Genomic DNA, 16,248 nt, shown 5'->3' with positions numbered 1-16,248 from the left:
CTCTGATTTTACTACAGAAATATGTGTGAGAGGGTTTCTGTTTCTGAGCCTTATGGGGAAAACAATACATACATTTTGCATGTGATGATGTGAATAATGTGTGATCCATAGTGAAAATAATGCCCAGCTTTATTGTGCATTATTATATAATAATGACAGCTTGTGAACTGGTGAAAAGTCATTATTCACATGAGAAAACCATCTAAAAATTGAACATGAAAATAAATTAATCATGTGAAATATGAATACAAAAGAAAACTGTGTACAAATTACATATGAAAATAAAAAACTCATACACTATATATGTGGAGTGCCTAATGTTGAAATGCCATTAAATTATTCCCATATCAAGTTCATGTGACCTTGAACCTGATTGAAATGTTTTTGTACTTAAAGCTGATGAGTGCCTTATGAGTACAAGGGCACATTTAATTGTGGAAGAACATCATTAGGTTAATCAGACAAAACAGTGAATTAATTGTGTGATCAAATAGCCTAAATCACACACATATATTATGGATAAAATAAAACATTATTTGACCACTATTAAAAAAGACCACACTTGTCTAAGCTTGAATTTTTTTTAGCTGTTGTACCTCCAAAATAGGTTGTGCTGGATTAAGTGCTATTACATACACTGCTAAATATGTGAATGTAGAAAGCATTCTCCTTTACTAAATATTAACATCATTTTTTTACTTAAGTCATTAACTTTAAAAGTATTCACCCACCCATGATAATTTCTATTTCTCTTTTTGCTGTAATGCAAAAATTGAAGTATATTAGAATAGAATTATTTTAAAGGGTCTCTCTTCCAAAGACACCAAACATTTTGTGTCCAGTTTTTTACTTGCACAATAAATATCTGTCTATGAGAAGCTTTAATAAGGAAAAAAAGATGGTTAAAAAAAAATTATAAAAAATTATAATATATCATAAACATCTGCAATACTTTAAAACTTCTTGAGAGCACTGTGAAATCCATTGCAAAAAATTGGGAAACAAATTATGGCACAACTCGAACACTACCAAGATCAGGCCAAACTGAGTGCTCGGGAATGAAGGGTCCCAGAGTCCAGCTACAACAATAAAGGGTTTCACAACGTAGATAGTGTCATGGACCTGGATTTATTTATATCTCTTTAGAGACCCTCATTTAAGGGACACATTTTACATATAATCTGGAAAATGTCAGCTGTAATGTTGCTTGGTGCTTGGAAAGCATTGAAATGTAGGTGGAATTATCATTAATATGACATTAAGATTTAAAAACATTACATTACATTCAACATTAAAAATAATGTGCATATAAACCATAAACCCTTGGGAAAACTCAAGTCTTATTCTAACGTCTGGTTCATTTGTGGGGTTACAGCCAAGAAGAGAACCCTTAAGGGTTCTAGATTTAACATAATTTTCTAAGAGTAATATATTTTTGTATTATATTTTCTTAGAGAAATCCATTTCCTCACATGTTCTTTGGATCGTTCAGGGTTTGAGGAAGTATATGTTTTTCTCGGCTTTTACGCCGAATCTTTAAAGATTCTCCCAGAGCAACAAACAAAGAACCACTTACGGTTCTATATCTATTTTCTAAACACTTTATGCATGCAGATAAAAGAGTCATTTGATTGGATAGTTAACGGTTCTTAGCTCCTCAATGGATTTCTGAAAATGGAATCTGACAGTGAGACACTCAGTTTGACGCTGATGTTGCACCTTTTATAGTTTCACTAGACAGAGAACTGAAGTGTTCTATATATAAACTTATTTAAAAAGGAGTCTTCAAAGGGACTGAGAAACAATGTTGTTACAGGCTTTTTCCCAGACACACAAACCAAAAAACTCCAGGCTGCTTTAGGGCCATTTTTTCTAGTTTCAATTTGATAGCAGCAGGAATCATAGGGTGACTTTGTGGCTACTTATCCACAGTCTGTGTATATTTTATTGGTCCACTCTGTCCCTTATTCATTTCTGCCCTGGTCTCTCTTGTTAGAGCTAAATGCTCTGTTATTACTGGCCCCGCCCTTTTACACTGGCCCTTCTCACCATGGTCCAGTACTTGCTGTAGAAGGGGTGGCGTGTCTAGGCACTTTATAAGGCAGTTGTTCAGCTTGAAGACTGGAGTAATCAACATAACAGCATCCCTGCTATCTGCAAGGCCAAAGTTCACCTGACTGGAGTTTAAAGACGCAGAGGAAGAGGAAGAACGGTTAAGGTCTGGAACAGCAAATCCTCCTTGCAGGCAGTGAATGTTGAGTTCTGACAAGGCCAGAGTGTGTGTGCTGGTGTTTGTTTCAGGTTGTGAGCAGCTTTTTGAATTTCGCCGTCCCTCTAGCGAATCATTTTTTTGGCTGGCTTGCTTCAGCCTGTGGTCTCGATTCTCGTAGAGAAGTGTGTTTGCACAAATGAAGATGAAAAGGCCCACTCCCATAATAATGGGGCCAACCAGTTTCAGTTTTTCTGTCGGAGTTCGGCCAGAGGATGCATGATTCAGCACTTGTCTCCGATTACGATGAGGCCAGTATCCACCTATGGCCACTCCAATGCCTACAAGTAGCAACACACCAGCAAAAAGCACACAAGCTCCAGGAGCAGACCGAAGACGCAAACCACCAATCACTGGCCCTTTATCCTTCTCATGGAGCGAATTATCTGATTCTAAAACATTCACACCTGTTACAGTGGGTCCATCCATCTCCGATATTCTGCTGATAAAAAAGAGCTTAAATTAATATCAAGTGAAAGTGACCCAATGTAGGTCCTAAAAAAGATGCTGTGACGGTCTTCTTGTGTGTTGTATTTTTAGCATTGTGTCAAACATCTAATAGAAACTAACATTTCAGTTCATCAAACAAACTATATGGCTAAAAGTTTTGACCATCACACAAATTTGTAGGTGTTTCCAAAAGTATTTGAGGTAAATATGTGTATATTTGAAGTATATCTTTGTAAGCTCTAGAATTAAGATTTTCCATCAATAGAACTAAGGGGCCTCAAACCTGTTCCAGCATGACAATAACCCGTGCACAAAACAAGCTCCATGAAAACATGGTGTGCCATGATTAATGTGGAAGAAGACGTTTAGTGTCTTGCACAGAGCCCTGAACTCAACCCCACTGAATATCCTTGGAATAAACTGGTCCCATCAGTGTCTGACCTTACGAATGCTATTGTGGCTGAATAAGCAAATCCACACAACCATGCTTCAAGAAAGCTTTTCCAGAAGAGTGGAGGTTATTATAACAGCAAAGGGGGAACTAAATCTGGAATGGGATGCTGAACATGCACTTATAGGTTTCATGGTCAAGTACCCACAAACCTTTGGCCATATGGTGTACTTTGTGTTGAAATTTAGGTTCATTTAGGTTCATTTTGATTGGCCATGTCATTGTCAAACACACAACCATAGCAACCGTGACCCATACGCTCTAAATTATCTGACCTTTCTATTTGGGTTTGAATCCTTGAACTCATCTGGGCATTTCAAGACAATGGCTAAACAGTAGCCTATGGTTACATGTGTTTGTTACAGTAAAAATGCATTTCCCTTCTGAGTTTCTCCTGCTTAGGGTAGTTTCTTATGGGTAAATATTTCAAAATTAAATTTATCCCCACACAGTACATCATGTAGGCGTACTCAGCTTTGAGAGGAATTTGAACTGAGGCAATATTCAGTCACAATTTCTGTGAGTTTTACAGACTGTAAATGAAGAGTAATGTTGGATCAATTCTAGGCCAATTTATGACTTTGTCTGGATCATCACTCTGCTGTCTGCAAAATCACACGTGTCTAACACGTAGCAGGAGTTCTCAGGGAGACAATTAATTGTACAATAATTAATTCAGACACCTTCAGTGCACATTAATTTCACTGTAACTATCCTAACATTAAGTGTTTAAACGTTAACAATAACATTATGGTTATTTATTAAAACCATAAAACATTTCAGTCCAAACATTTCCAGAGATTGAACACATCAGGTCCATTGCTAATGAGTTAAACTCAAGCGACCAGTTAAACCAGCTAAGTGTAATATATATATATATATATATATATATATATATATATATATATATATATATATATATATCTATATATATATACATAGAATCAGTAATGCATTAATTGACACTGTGTGAAGGAGTAAATGAATGTGTGTGCATGGTGTCCTGTCAAGGACTGGAGTCCCATCTTGGATATATTCCTGTCTCATGCCCAGTGTTCATGGGATAGGATCTTGATCTAGGATAAAGCTTTCTAAAAAAAAAAAATGAAGGAATGATGCTTGTTGGTGTTAAATTTTGCAATAACCTGTGACGCATGTGTCCACGTTTATTACTATACAGTGCTCGAGTCCTTCGTCTGTCTCTCCACACAATACGCAGGCAAACACACGGCGAGGACGCACACATTCAGTAGTTTGAATACTAATTTCTCCCCCTACCCGATGTAGTGATTTTACCTCCTGAGCCTCCGGGGTTCCGCGTCCTGATGTCGCTTTACTTTCGGTCTTTTCTCTCCAGATGAACCCGAGAATCAGATCCGATTTCCATTTACCCTGCGCTTCTGCTCGGTGTCTCCACTATTCTTAGTATTAGAGCTCAGAGTTTGTGTCTGACAGTTTAATTATCCAGTGACGCAGAGTCAGAATTGGGAGGGGTGTAGTGAAAAAGAGAGAGTAGAACTGTGTGTGTGTGTGAGAGAGAGAGAGCGAGAGAGAGAGAGAGAGAGAGAGAGAGAGGGAGACAGACTGGGGTCATGGGAAGATTTGCGCAAGTCTGTGTGCTCCCACGGTGAGCTTCTGGCTTATTCTTAGACTCATTTGGGCTTAAGCCCAATTTTATTATTTTTCCCATCAGGTCTTCTTGGTTTATTAAATTACCCCTGAACTAAAAATAAATAAATAAATGAGATGTCAATGTTTAGATATAGCTCTTTTTGGATGGCTGTACCAAATATATGATTGGTGCATAGATTAGTGTAAAAGTCACAGTTTTCTAAAGGCAATCAGTAAAAAATGCTTATTCAGGCAGAATTACTTATGTGCTTTGTCTGTTAGATCACAAACACATGATTATTATAATTCAATTAACATTTAATAACAATTATAGATATTTTTAAAGAACACTTTAGTGTAAGCAAGTAAATGTCACTTTGCATCTTTGCACAACACAAAGATTGCTGGTAAGTTTCTGTTACAGGTGACGTCTCATTCAGAAGTCGGTGTAAGATCATTAGTTTGTTTGCAAATTAGTAATTACGTAAATAATTTTTTTATCTTTATCTTTGCAGTTAGTCATGGAGTTATCTTCTTGGTAGCTTGTGCCTATAGTTAGTTACGGGTACTTGTCTTTCGAAGCTGGGGATAGAATCCTCTAATCTAATCTCTTTTGCTTTAGTGACTGCCCTTTCTTTTTTGTAGAATTCTAGAGAACTCCATAACACTTGTTGCTAGCTTCATGGGGCTTTTACTGATGAGCATTGCTTGCCTTGTTAGGTATCACCGAACACACCTCTTAGCCCCCCCCATCTCAATCTTCCCACCAGTAACCCACCCCTTTTCTCCTTTTTCACAGTTGACATCTGACACCAAGTATTTAGAGCAAAGAAACTTTGGTCAGGTTTCCAAAGGTTTTAGCCTGTTGGTAAAGCCAAAGTTGGGCACAATAATGGGTTTAGTGCCTTGGCACTGAGCACCTAATGCAGAGGTATTTAAACATAACCACAAAGGGAGGGTAAAGCTGCAAGGTTTAATCAAAGAGCCACCCACAGCTTATACCACTAACAATTGGCAGCAAAATAGTTGATTCAGGAGCTGATGCTACACAACTTCTTAAAAAAAAAAAAAAAAAAAAAAAAAACTATTTAGAAGCCAATAAATTGTCATTATCCACATATTTTTCAAAACTGCCAATCATTTAGTATTTGACTATGTTCAAATCTGGTCTCAGCAACACCCAGAAAATGGTCTAAGTTGCTCTAAACTAGGCTCTAAATTTAGCTGTGCCAACCACTCATATGAACCCATTTGGTACCAAGCCACCTACCGGATCAAATCATTGTGTGTTTTCTCACACAATGCTGGTTGCAGAAGTATTAATTATGCCAGAATACATGGTTATTGTTTTAAGTTTTAAAGTAGAATTTGTATAACCCATACATCTTTGAACTCTAGGGCCTGTGCTCTATCATGATTGTGTTTAAACAAACAGGTCAGGCCAGGCCACATGCCTGCCGGTGATGTCTGTATTGCTTCACCAGTCCAAACACTATGTTCAGAAATGCACCGTCAGTGTTGACTGCTTATGCTCTATAAAGAACCTGAGAATAATTCTCTAGGATATTACATGTGGCAGGGAGTGTCAATGATTTACTTTCTTATTATTACTGCAGCATTGGAGCAATCCCTCCAATCTACTGCAGCTCTGTGTAAGGGAGGACCTTACTCCTGGCAATAAATGAAATTACTTACAATAATGCTTGATGAGAGCAAAGCAACCCTACATAATCAGCCCTATGCATCAATGTCACTCTTTGGAAGAGATGTGAACAAAAGTTTAGACTCTGTAGTTCAAACCAAAGGTTCTCCTCAACCTATTTTCTTGTTCAGGAAGACAGCAATTCTTGAGCAGGTCCTATCCTTGTCCTTTTCATAACACCCAGGGTGTTTTTGAGATAGCAAGAAGCCTTATCTTCCCTCATGAGGGATTATTGACTGCTTTATTTGCAAAATTGGTTCCATTGTATCCTGAATAAGAAGCCCATCATTCTGATGTTAGACATTCACAAGATCTTGCATTTATTACAGTACTCTATTCACAGAGAAATAAAAAATAGCATCAAAACAGATCACAAAAGTAATAAGTGTGAGTGTAGATTAATTGAGGAAATCAGATTCTGCCAGTCCATGAAGTACTTACTGGCTTCTATAGAGGATACTTGGCCTCATCATGGCCGCAGTGGTAGTTTTGCTGGAGCTACACTATATGGCTAAAGGTATGTTCATGTACACAAGATTGAATGATGAACATACCAATCCAGAATTACCCCCACATAGGCTCCATGACAATAACATTAGTAAAGAGGAGTACTGGAAGAAAGTCTTGCATCTATTTGATGTTCCAATTCATTCCAATTCAATCTCTGTGAATGCCACAATTCTTCCACACCAATGTTGGCAGACCATTTCTTTATTGAGCTTAATTTGTGCAACTATCCTTTTGGAATAGTTTTAGGCCATTTATCTCCAGAGTTACAGTGAAGGGAAATCTTAACGCTATGGAATAATCATTCTTTGGAACAAAAAAAAAAAGTTTTCATAGTTGTGGCTCCCACATATGGGTGTGATGGTAAGGTGTTCACATGCTTTTCTTGCTCTTTGGTTATAGTAAACATCTGATTGAGTAAATGAACATAAAAGAAAAATATACCCAAATTGATAATTAGAGTAAAAATTATTTGTAATACATTAATAAAAAAAAGACATATTTTATGCAAATTAACAAAATTACACAACTAAATGAAGCTGTCAGGCTGCCTGATGTTAAGATGTAACTCAGAGCTTATTTTCTTTAATCAGTTAAGACTTGAGAATTACTGCTGACATTTTATATTAATTTCAAATGGAATCCGCCTTTATGTTCATCTTTCGCTCACATACACACACCCTCAAAGATCAAAATACACCCACTTCAGTTTCACTGTACATCAATTTACAACATTTTAAATGGATTTCACAATGCACAATTTTGACACTACTACACAGCAACAAATTAGACATTCATTTTAAGATTTGACTGAACTAATATAGATCCCTGATGCAAAGTAAAACCTGTACATAGTCTCTTTCTCTCTGGATTACAGACACACCCACATGAACACACACACACCCACACCCACAAGCATATCCCTTTCCTAGTGGGTCTTACATACACCCATCCTGACTATTGTGGATGTGATGTGGGTTCATATACAAAACTGTTTTTTGCATCAATTTAAAAATTACTTTGTACATTTCAAGTAAAAGGTCCACCAATGTGTAATTTGTTCACATTTCATAAACCAATTATTTATACAATTATTAACGATAAAAATCATAAATAATAATGCATTAATATTGCAGTGCCTCAAAACCATGCACTTTTGAGTCCAAAAAGTTAATAAAAATAAAATCAAATAAAATACCAAAAACAAAACAATTAACAATAAGTTAATAAGAATCAAATTATCAAATAACTTTTGAATAAAGTAGCAGACTTCAGTTGGGACTAAATACAGATAATACATGAAAAATACATGAGTAAACAGAAGAAAAAGAAATTTTGTGCCTATTTAGCAGCATAGTCCTCCAAAGACATTTATATTTAGACCCAACCTGTACATTCTGATGCCCAGTTCTATAACAGGACAATCACAGAAAACTGCTTTTTTAAGCAGATAAAATTCCAGTCTGTTCAATTTTCCGAAGTACTTGCTCATCATAGGGCAACCTCAGTGACTACGTACAACGTGGACTTATCACCACTGCAAAGATGAGTCATGTATTTGGGAAAGATTTTTTTTTTTTATAGAAAAAAATGGAAAAAAGATTGCCTTGAAGTTGCTGAATAGTACAGAAGCACTAAGGCAGGTGTTCAGGGCATATGCATACTATTCTTCATCTACACTCCTCAGCATAAGAATGCAGTTATAGATTTTCAGAGCAGGACCCAGCTTGATACTTAGGATCTTTACAATGTCTGACTGCGTGAGAAGGAGGAAGGCTTCACCATCAATTTGCTAGAAGAACGACAAACATTAAAATGGATCAATATCAACTGCCCAAGAAATCAAAACAACATGTAATAGATCTGAGAGTAAAATCACTAAAGAATAGTCATCTTATTTTACCTCATTCCTGAAAATGGCAGCATGCTCCCTGCAGCCCGGTAGATTTCTCACAAAACTTGCAACCTGAAAATATTTTGCATATAAAATATCAAAAGCAAAAAATAGTAAATTTCACCTGCAAACAGTAGGGTTGAATAACCATAAACTGATTAGATAGCTCACCTAGCTATTCTAAGCTACAAATATGTTGGTCTCGTGTTTTTGTTGCTTGAAAACCTAATAGATTAGACTAAATGGTAGCTACTATAATAAACAGCAAGCAAGTTAGCTAAATGTAGTGCATTAATACATTCATTCATTCATTCATCTTCTACCGCTTATCCGAACTACCTCGGGTCACGGGGAGCCTGTGCCTATCTCAGGCATCATTGGGCATCAAGGCTGCATTAATACAGACTAGGAAAAACAAATGAATTTATGTTTACTATCCGGCAAATTTCTAATCTAATGTGTTTGTGTGTGCAAAATTTCAGCATAGCCTGCCAGGCTAAGAAATCTTATCTTGATTTTATACACTATTGTATAAGGCCAACAGTTCATAGACACCCAACCATAACACTCAAATGTTCTTTCTGAACATCCAATTCCAGATTTAGCCCCCACCCCTTGCTGTTAAAATAACCTTCATTCTTTCTGGGAATGAATTGTGGCTGTGGTAAGGCCATGATGATAGAAACTCTTCTTACATTTACAGCATTTAGCAGATGCCCTTATCCAGAGCGACTTACATTTTTATACAACTGAGCAATTGAGGGTTAAGGGCCTTGCTCAGGGGCCCAGCAGTGGCCGTTTGGTGAACGTAGGAATCAAACTCTCAACCTTCTGATTGGTAGCCCAACACCTTAACCACTAGGCTACCACATCCCAGAAAACCAGGCCTTTATGGGCCTCACTTCATTTACCAGTGGAAGTAAATTGTAATGCTACAGTATATTATATTATATTATATATATATATATATATATATATATATATATATATATATATATATATATATATATATATATTATATATATATATATGACATCCTTTTCAATTGTGTGCTTCCAGCTGTATGACAACAGTTTTGGAAAGACCCACATATGATCAGGTGACCAGATAGTGTACCTGTATGGTCTTGATTCTGCAAGGTAATTAATCAACCTAAAAAAGTTCTACCATTGCGCCTCAGCCAATGTTCGTAACGTGGCAAATGGTGGGCTTTGTGCAATAGTTTACAGCATCCAGACATGCCGATGTTCTATAAAGCCAACCTTAATCATATCAAATGAGTGATCAAGACATTTTTTCCACATGTCCACTGGGCAACTATGAATAAATAAAATAAATAGCCCAGACATGAAATCCAGCTGGCATAACAACATGTTTATGTATAATAAAGTGCATTTTCACCTCTTCCGTGCTCCACTTAGCCACTGTCTTTGCACTGAGACCCAGCGCTTCGGGTAACAGTTTCCCATGTTTCTCCCAGCAGTGCTGAAATTTGGGTGGCTCCCAGCCACAGAACACAGAGTCATGCAAGAACTGCTGCAGGGAGTCTACTGAGAGAAAACACACCAAACAGATGCTTCAAGAGATCTACACAATTTATAATTACACTTAATTAGACTTTTTTTTAAATTAGATTTTTATCCATCACCTTCAGCTTTAGTTCACATCAAACACTTTAAAATGAGTGAACAATGCAAACTTAATGACTTTGATCATCCTCAGAACAGTCTCTAAAGTTTACACTGAATGGGGCAGAGATGCCTGACAAACTGAAAGGAAGGCTTTGGTATTCAAATAACCTGTTTTTTCAATCAAGGCCAGCAGAAGAACACATCAGAAATCACAGTACATGAAACCTTGTAGTGGGTAAGCTAGCAGCATCAGTACTACTGACACAAACAACCATACCATGGTCAAATACATTTTCTCCCATTCTGAAGTTTAATGTGAATATTTATATAAATTAGCAGATGAACAGAAGTTATGAATAAAGTGGTGGATTACCTTTTCCATTTCCTTCATTCTTCACCTGATTCGGTTTAGGGCACTTCGCTGCAATGGCAGTCCTGCAAAGAAAAGTTTCACTTACATATAGAACAAGCACGTTTTTAAATTACACTCTTTTCAGTACAAATATACATGCCCTTACTTGGCTGGTGAGGAGTTGTCCATGTTGTCATTGGATTCAGGATTGCTGCCTGTGGGTGTGGGTGTAGGTGTGGGTGTGGGTGTAGGTGTGGGTGTGCCTGAGGGTGTCTGCGTGACTGATTCTGTGCGCCTGTGCCGTGAAGGTCCACTCAGTGTCACTGGCCTCTCTCCACTCAGCCTGTCGGGCAGCAGTCCCTCTTTATTCAGATTCAGCTCAGAGTAAGGACAGCTCACAGCCCTGAGAGAGACAAACATTTTTTTTGTGTATTATTAGTTTAATGAATATGAAATGTAACAAATGATTATAAAATTGCTTTCCGATTGTAAGGCCTGTTTAAAGCACTAAATTTAATATTTATTTAATCACCCATTTTAAGACCATTTAGAACTATATAAGGACATTGAAGTATGATACATGTGTTACCTTGGTTAAAGGCATTATTACAATGCTACGTTACTCCTGACTTGTGTGGTAATACTGTTAACACAGAGCAATAATCACAGGCCAATGCAACACACGGATTCATTTTGTCCACTCCAGTTAATTACATGAGTTTCAACAAGAGGTAAAAGGATTACACAAACCTGGCACCTTTAACGTGCCATAGGTAAAAGAATGTTGGAAACTAACGTGTAATGTGTTCCATAGCGAGGTCCTTTGATGTGTCCAACACCATTGCATCCTGTAGTAGGACAGCCTTGTCCTGGAGGGACCTGTGAATCACTAGAACCTGAAAAAAAAACTATATATAATTAGCATTTAACCTTAAACACATACAGGTATATACACATGATACATACTGCATTAAACAGCTAGAAGAAGGATGTGTATTGTTATGCAGCTTATGTTTTGATTTATGAAATGGATGACTGCATTACAACTGGGGTTCTGCAAAGGATGACCAGTCTTTTGACACCATCCGACAGGATGCAGATCAGGGCTGTCAGCATCTATCCAGTAATTGTATTCATCGCTCCAACCATCAAAATGAATCTGAGATTAAAAAAAAAAAAAAAAACACAAAAAAATGTATACAATATTTAAATAAAAAAGTCAATATTTGTGTGACAGTTGTGTGTTTGTGTTCTAATAAACAGAGAAAAAAATATATACATTCATTAACAGAATTTTCATTAATTAATGATCTCATACAATATAGATAAGACAATTTAATATGGCAAATTAAAAACCACAATTTAAATTTATAGTGAACTTAAAATAATTATTGCTCATTAAATATAATAGTTTACGTAATTTTAGACGTTAATTCACTGCCTCGGTGGCATCCTGACATAGATGTTAAAGTGTATGAATACATTAAGGGAATTAATTAACTGTAACATGTGATCTATCATGTGGTGTAAAGTGTATACCTTGACCCTGTGGTCCTCTGTGTCTGCTATTGTGGCAACACGGATGAGCATGGGGTTGCGTTTGTCCACTGCCTCCAACTTCATCCCCAGCTGAAAGCCATGTGGAGGTCTCTGAAAAGCAAGAACATGTGGAAGTTTTGGCATTAGAATTTTAACATCAGAGGTTCCTCCATTCACTGAGGTGAGCGCACACAGTCATGCTGACCTGTTTGAAGGCTCTAGCAGGTGCTGCTTGGGTTCCAGTCTCTTCCAGGTATTTCTCCCATGAGAAACAGTTTGGTTGCTTGTACTCTGATAAACACATTAGATATACACTGTTATATGTTCTACAACTAAATCTAATCCATTCCATAAAAGTGACCAATTCCAAAATATAATAAGTTCTGCTGATAATAATCTGCTGATTACAATGATAATTCCTTATAAATTGTATAAACATCTGAGCCTTCATTCTTGAGTTAACTAGAACCAACCCAAAAACATTACTTAGCTAGCTACGCTTTGTTAGCTTTACTCCTCAATGTGTGTAAAATGCACAATGTTAGTCTTTGCATTAATGCATGTTAACAATGAATTGTTTATGAATTTACTAATATTGTTTTTTATGAAGAAACCCTTGTTTCAGCCATAAATAGGCATCAAGGAACTACAGATTTAGCTGTTTTTACACTAGTAGCTAACATGGAATTAAGCCAAATTTGTATTAATGACTTGACCCTACATATGTAATGTGTTAAAACTAATCATACAAGTTCTTTGCAGCATTCATTCTGTTTCAGTCTAACAGCTGATAAAAGGTGCCAACTTCTTAACACGCACATACAGTCTAAACATCGGTGAAATTCACAATTGTTAGAAAGATTGTGCATCCATAAAATGATTATTTATATATATTAACCAACCACTTCATTAGAAACACCTGTGTATTCCTGCAATTATCTAAACTGGCAATCATGCATTAGCAGCACAATGCAGAAAATATCGTGCAAATAATTTGAAATTCATATCTGATATCAGAATGAAGAAAGTGTGATTAAGTGATTTTGATTGCGGCAAGGAAGCTGGATCGAGTTGCCAGAAAGGATATAGTAACTTAAACACTCCTCGTGAATATGGTGAGTTAAAGAGCATCTCTGCATGCATATATAACATCAAACCTTGAGGTGGAAGACCACATTGGGTTCCCCTACTGCCAGACAAGAACACAAGCACAGACTCATCAAAACTGAACAGTTGATGATCACCTGGTCTTTTACAGATCTTCATTAGTCTCGGTTCAATCAGTCTGTGCCTGTGACCAGCTGACAGGAGTAGAACGATGTCTCGATTTCTTCTGAGGTTGTGGCTCCTCCACATCAAGGTTTGGTGCATTGTGTGTTCTGAAAAGCTTTTTATGGTTTTAAAGAGTGATTAAGTTTCTACAGACCTCTTGTCAGCTCAGACCAGTCTAGTCATTCCCAGCTGATGTCTGTCATCTATAAGGTGCATCAGCATCATTAAACAGGATGTTTAATGCAGAACCTTTTATAAACTCTAGAGACTGTTGTATGTGAAGATGAGCAGTTTCTGAAATACTCAAACAGCCCATTTCTTACCACCAACCATGCAATTGTTGGTCAGTGACATCACATTTTTCTTCATTATGGTATCTGATGTGACACTGCACTGCTACCATATGATTGGCTGATAAGAAAACTGCATGAACGTGCAGATGTACAGGTGATCCTAATAAAGTGGACAGCATGTGCACATCTTTTGTTTACCTGCAGGTGTGGTGAGGGTTAACTCGGTTTCCTCACAATACCCAACTGGATGAATATACGGGCTGCTGGCATCACACCTGGTAACCAATACAAAAAGATTTCTAAGTTTGTACATGCACATACAGGTGAGCAGACAGACCTATACACACTTTTGCCTACCAGTAATCATATGTATCATCCCAGTTATCAAAGTGGATGAGAAGACGGTTATCCACAACGGCGGAAATTGTAGCTACACAGATGAGTGAAGGGTTTTTCCTGTCGACAGCCTCTAGCTTCATCCCAGCACGAAAGCCTGAGGGGGTCACTGACTGCAAGATGCCAGGAGACAACTGTTATAATATGCAAACCCCCCGCACTGAAGGGAAAAGTAAATGCTATGTCAGGAGGAGCACATGGTACAGAGCAACTTACGGTATTAAGACTTTTAAAGCAATGTTTTGGTGCCAGTTGGCCTCTACAATTCTTTACATAAGTGTTCCAATTAAATTCTCCATCTCTGCAACCTACAAGGACAAATATATAACATTGAAATTAAAAAGTATTTTTGCATTAGATGCTTTTACGAAATGCTTGTGCTTAGGAAAGCATGAACTCCTCACATTAACCTCTAATCACAACTGTTTATATTTACATCATATTTACCAAATAAATACAAGATTTATTCCAAAACACTGCAAAGATGTACAATAATTTAAAAAAGATTTGCTTTAAGAGAGGTCTTTATTATTATTTCCTCTTTTCAGCCATTTCAGTGACAGACTAATGTTAATTTCTCTTTGGGTCATTGCCTATTTTATTAAGGACCTTTGGGCAGCAGCAGCTTGAGGCCCATCTTCTCACACCAGCCTGGTGGTTTCACATCCCATGAATCAGCATTCACCCAGAAGTCATAGCACTCTGGATAACCATCAAAATGAAGTCTTATTCTGTAACCCTGTACCTGAGAGGAAGAAAACACAATCACAGCCTCTTTAGGGAATGACCACCTAAATGAAACGTGATTTTTGCCAACAAAATAATTTCACTTAAGCAAGTGTTTAGATTCAACAATTCAAGCTTCTCAGGAAATACAACAATGTATTTGTTCCTTTAAAGTTTCTCAGGCATATTTCTGACATCATTGTGTGAAAATAGAAACTTCAGTTATCCTGCGCAAATCCTTTGCCATTAGTTTTGCTGCTTTTTCGGCTTAAAAAAAGACTCAAGAATTTCCTGTGAACTATTTTACCTGCAGCAAATCGTTTTTGTACAAGCAACAACAGTAGCTGATGTTACTCTCAGAAAATGCAGACAGAGAAAAAACCTGTCTAATGCCCCAAGTAATCATTCAGAGCCATTTAAATTAGATTTTCCTTTGTTGGGATGCGAGGAGTGAAACTATCAAACAGACCAACCATAATCAGGTTTCTAGTATAGTCTGCGATATGGGCTGCATTTGTGACCAACACATTTTTGTCTGAACGAGCGTTCCACAGTAAGATTTAACATGTTTCTCTGTGAACTGCCCCCTCTTCAGGTTGAAACACAGCATCACATTTGGATTAAGATTTCGACTCTGACTTTCCTCCATTCCAAGACATGAATCTCCCTTTTGAACCATTTTGTTTATTTGCTTTCTGTAATTTGAGTCACTGGATTTATAACATCCGACAGTGTGTATTAAATTCCAGCTGACCGATTGCAATCACGTTGATTGTATATGCTCCTCTCACAAATCACTTGTCTAAGGCAGAAACTATAGTGCATGTGTGTGTTCGTACATGTTCTTGTTTTTACAGTAAACAGCGGGTACTTAAAGGGGAATAGCTGCTGTTTTTGTTTTAAGACATACACACTACAAGGTTTACAATAGTAAAATTTACTTGCTCCTTATTCTAAGGATGATATGCACAGCAATAGAGTTTGCATGTAAGCTTTTCAAAGACTCTATGTCTTAATTTAAACAACCACATTCAAATGCTCCCAACAAATGCAGTGACTGTTGATCATGTGCTACCTCTGCCACAGTGAGCACACAGAAGAAAGCAGGATGGCAGGGGTCCAGGCCCTCCAGCTTCATTCCAACCTTAAAGGCAT

At 37.2% G+C, this 16,248-nt stretch overlaps 2 protein-coding genes across 11 annotated transcripts in view; both read right to left on the bottom strand.

Annotated features, from left to right (window-relative positions):
* Positions 1–433: 433 nt before the first annotated feature.
* LOC132840197 (uncharacterized) lies at positions 434–4,662 on the bottom strand. Of its 2 annotated transcripts, none has more exons than XM_060861677.1 (2): positions 4,467–4,662; positions 434–2,708 (listed from the first exon to the last, which is right to left on the bottom strand). In XM_060861677.1, the coding sequence occupies exon 2, from the start codon at positions 2,696–2,698 to the stop codon at positions 1,919–1,921; it is 780 nt and encodes a 259-aa protein (XP_060717660.1). In that variant the 5' UTR covers positions 2,699–2,708; positions 4,467–4,662; the 3' UTR covers positions 434–1,918. The 2 variants fall into 2 exon arrangements, with proteins under 2 accessions (XP_060717660.1, XP_060717659.1); XM_060861676.1 differs by having other exon boundaries at positions 434–2,711; positions 4,467–4,661.
* Positions 4,663–7,178: 2,516 nt separating this feature from the next.
* Positions 7,179–16,248, bottom strand: part of l3mbtl1b (L3MBTL histone methyl-lysine binding protein 1b) — a 17,385-nt gene continuing 8,315 nt past the window's right edge. For 8 of the 9 annotated variants that reach the window (XM_060861671.1, XM_060861673.1, XM_060861674.1 and 5 more), the window contains exons 8-21: positions 16,169–16,248; positions 14,977–15,112; positions 14,584–14,675; positions 14,329–14,480; positions 14,170–14,246; positions 12,612–12,697; positions 12,407–12,517; positions 11,912–12,026; positions 11,664–11,763; positions 11,034–11,270; positions 10,889–10,950; positions 10,286–10,434; positions 8,894–8,956; positions 7,179–8,782 (exon numbers count right to left, since the gene is read on the bottom strand). The exon at positions 16,169–16,248 is cut by the window's right edge and continues 25 nt beyond it. In XM_060861671.1, coding sequence (XP_060717654.1) covers positions 8,654–8,782; positions 8,894–8,956; positions 10,286–10,434; positions 10,889–10,950; positions 11,034–11,270; positions 11,664–11,763; positions 11,912–12,026; positions 12,407–12,517; positions 12,612–12,697; positions 14,170–14,246; positions 14,329–14,480; positions 14,584–14,675; positions 14,977–15,112; positions 16,169–16,248 — 1,589 coding nt within the window. In that variant the 3' untranslated portion in view covers positions 7,179–8,653. The remainder of the gene's footprint in view (positions 8,783–8,893; positions 8,957–10,285; positions 10,435–10,888; positions 10,951–11,033; positions 11,271–11,663; positions 11,764–11,911; positions 12,027–12,406; positions 12,518–12,611; positions 12,698–14,169; positions 14,247–14,328; positions 14,481–14,583; positions 14,676–14,976; positions 15,113–16,168) is intronic. The other variant, XM_060861669.1, reaches the window with a different exon arrangement.

Source organism: Tachysurus vachellii, chromosome 25, assembly GCF_030014155.1.
Source record: "Tachysurus vachellii isolate PV-2020 chromosome 25, HZAU_Pvac_v1, whole genome shotgun sequence".
Taxonomy (NCBI): domain Eukaryota; kingdom Metazoa; phylum Chordata; class Actinopteri; order Siluriformes; family Bagridae; genus Tachysurus; species Tachysurus vachellii.
This window is presented reverse-complemented; position numbering and strand designations above follow the sequence as displayed.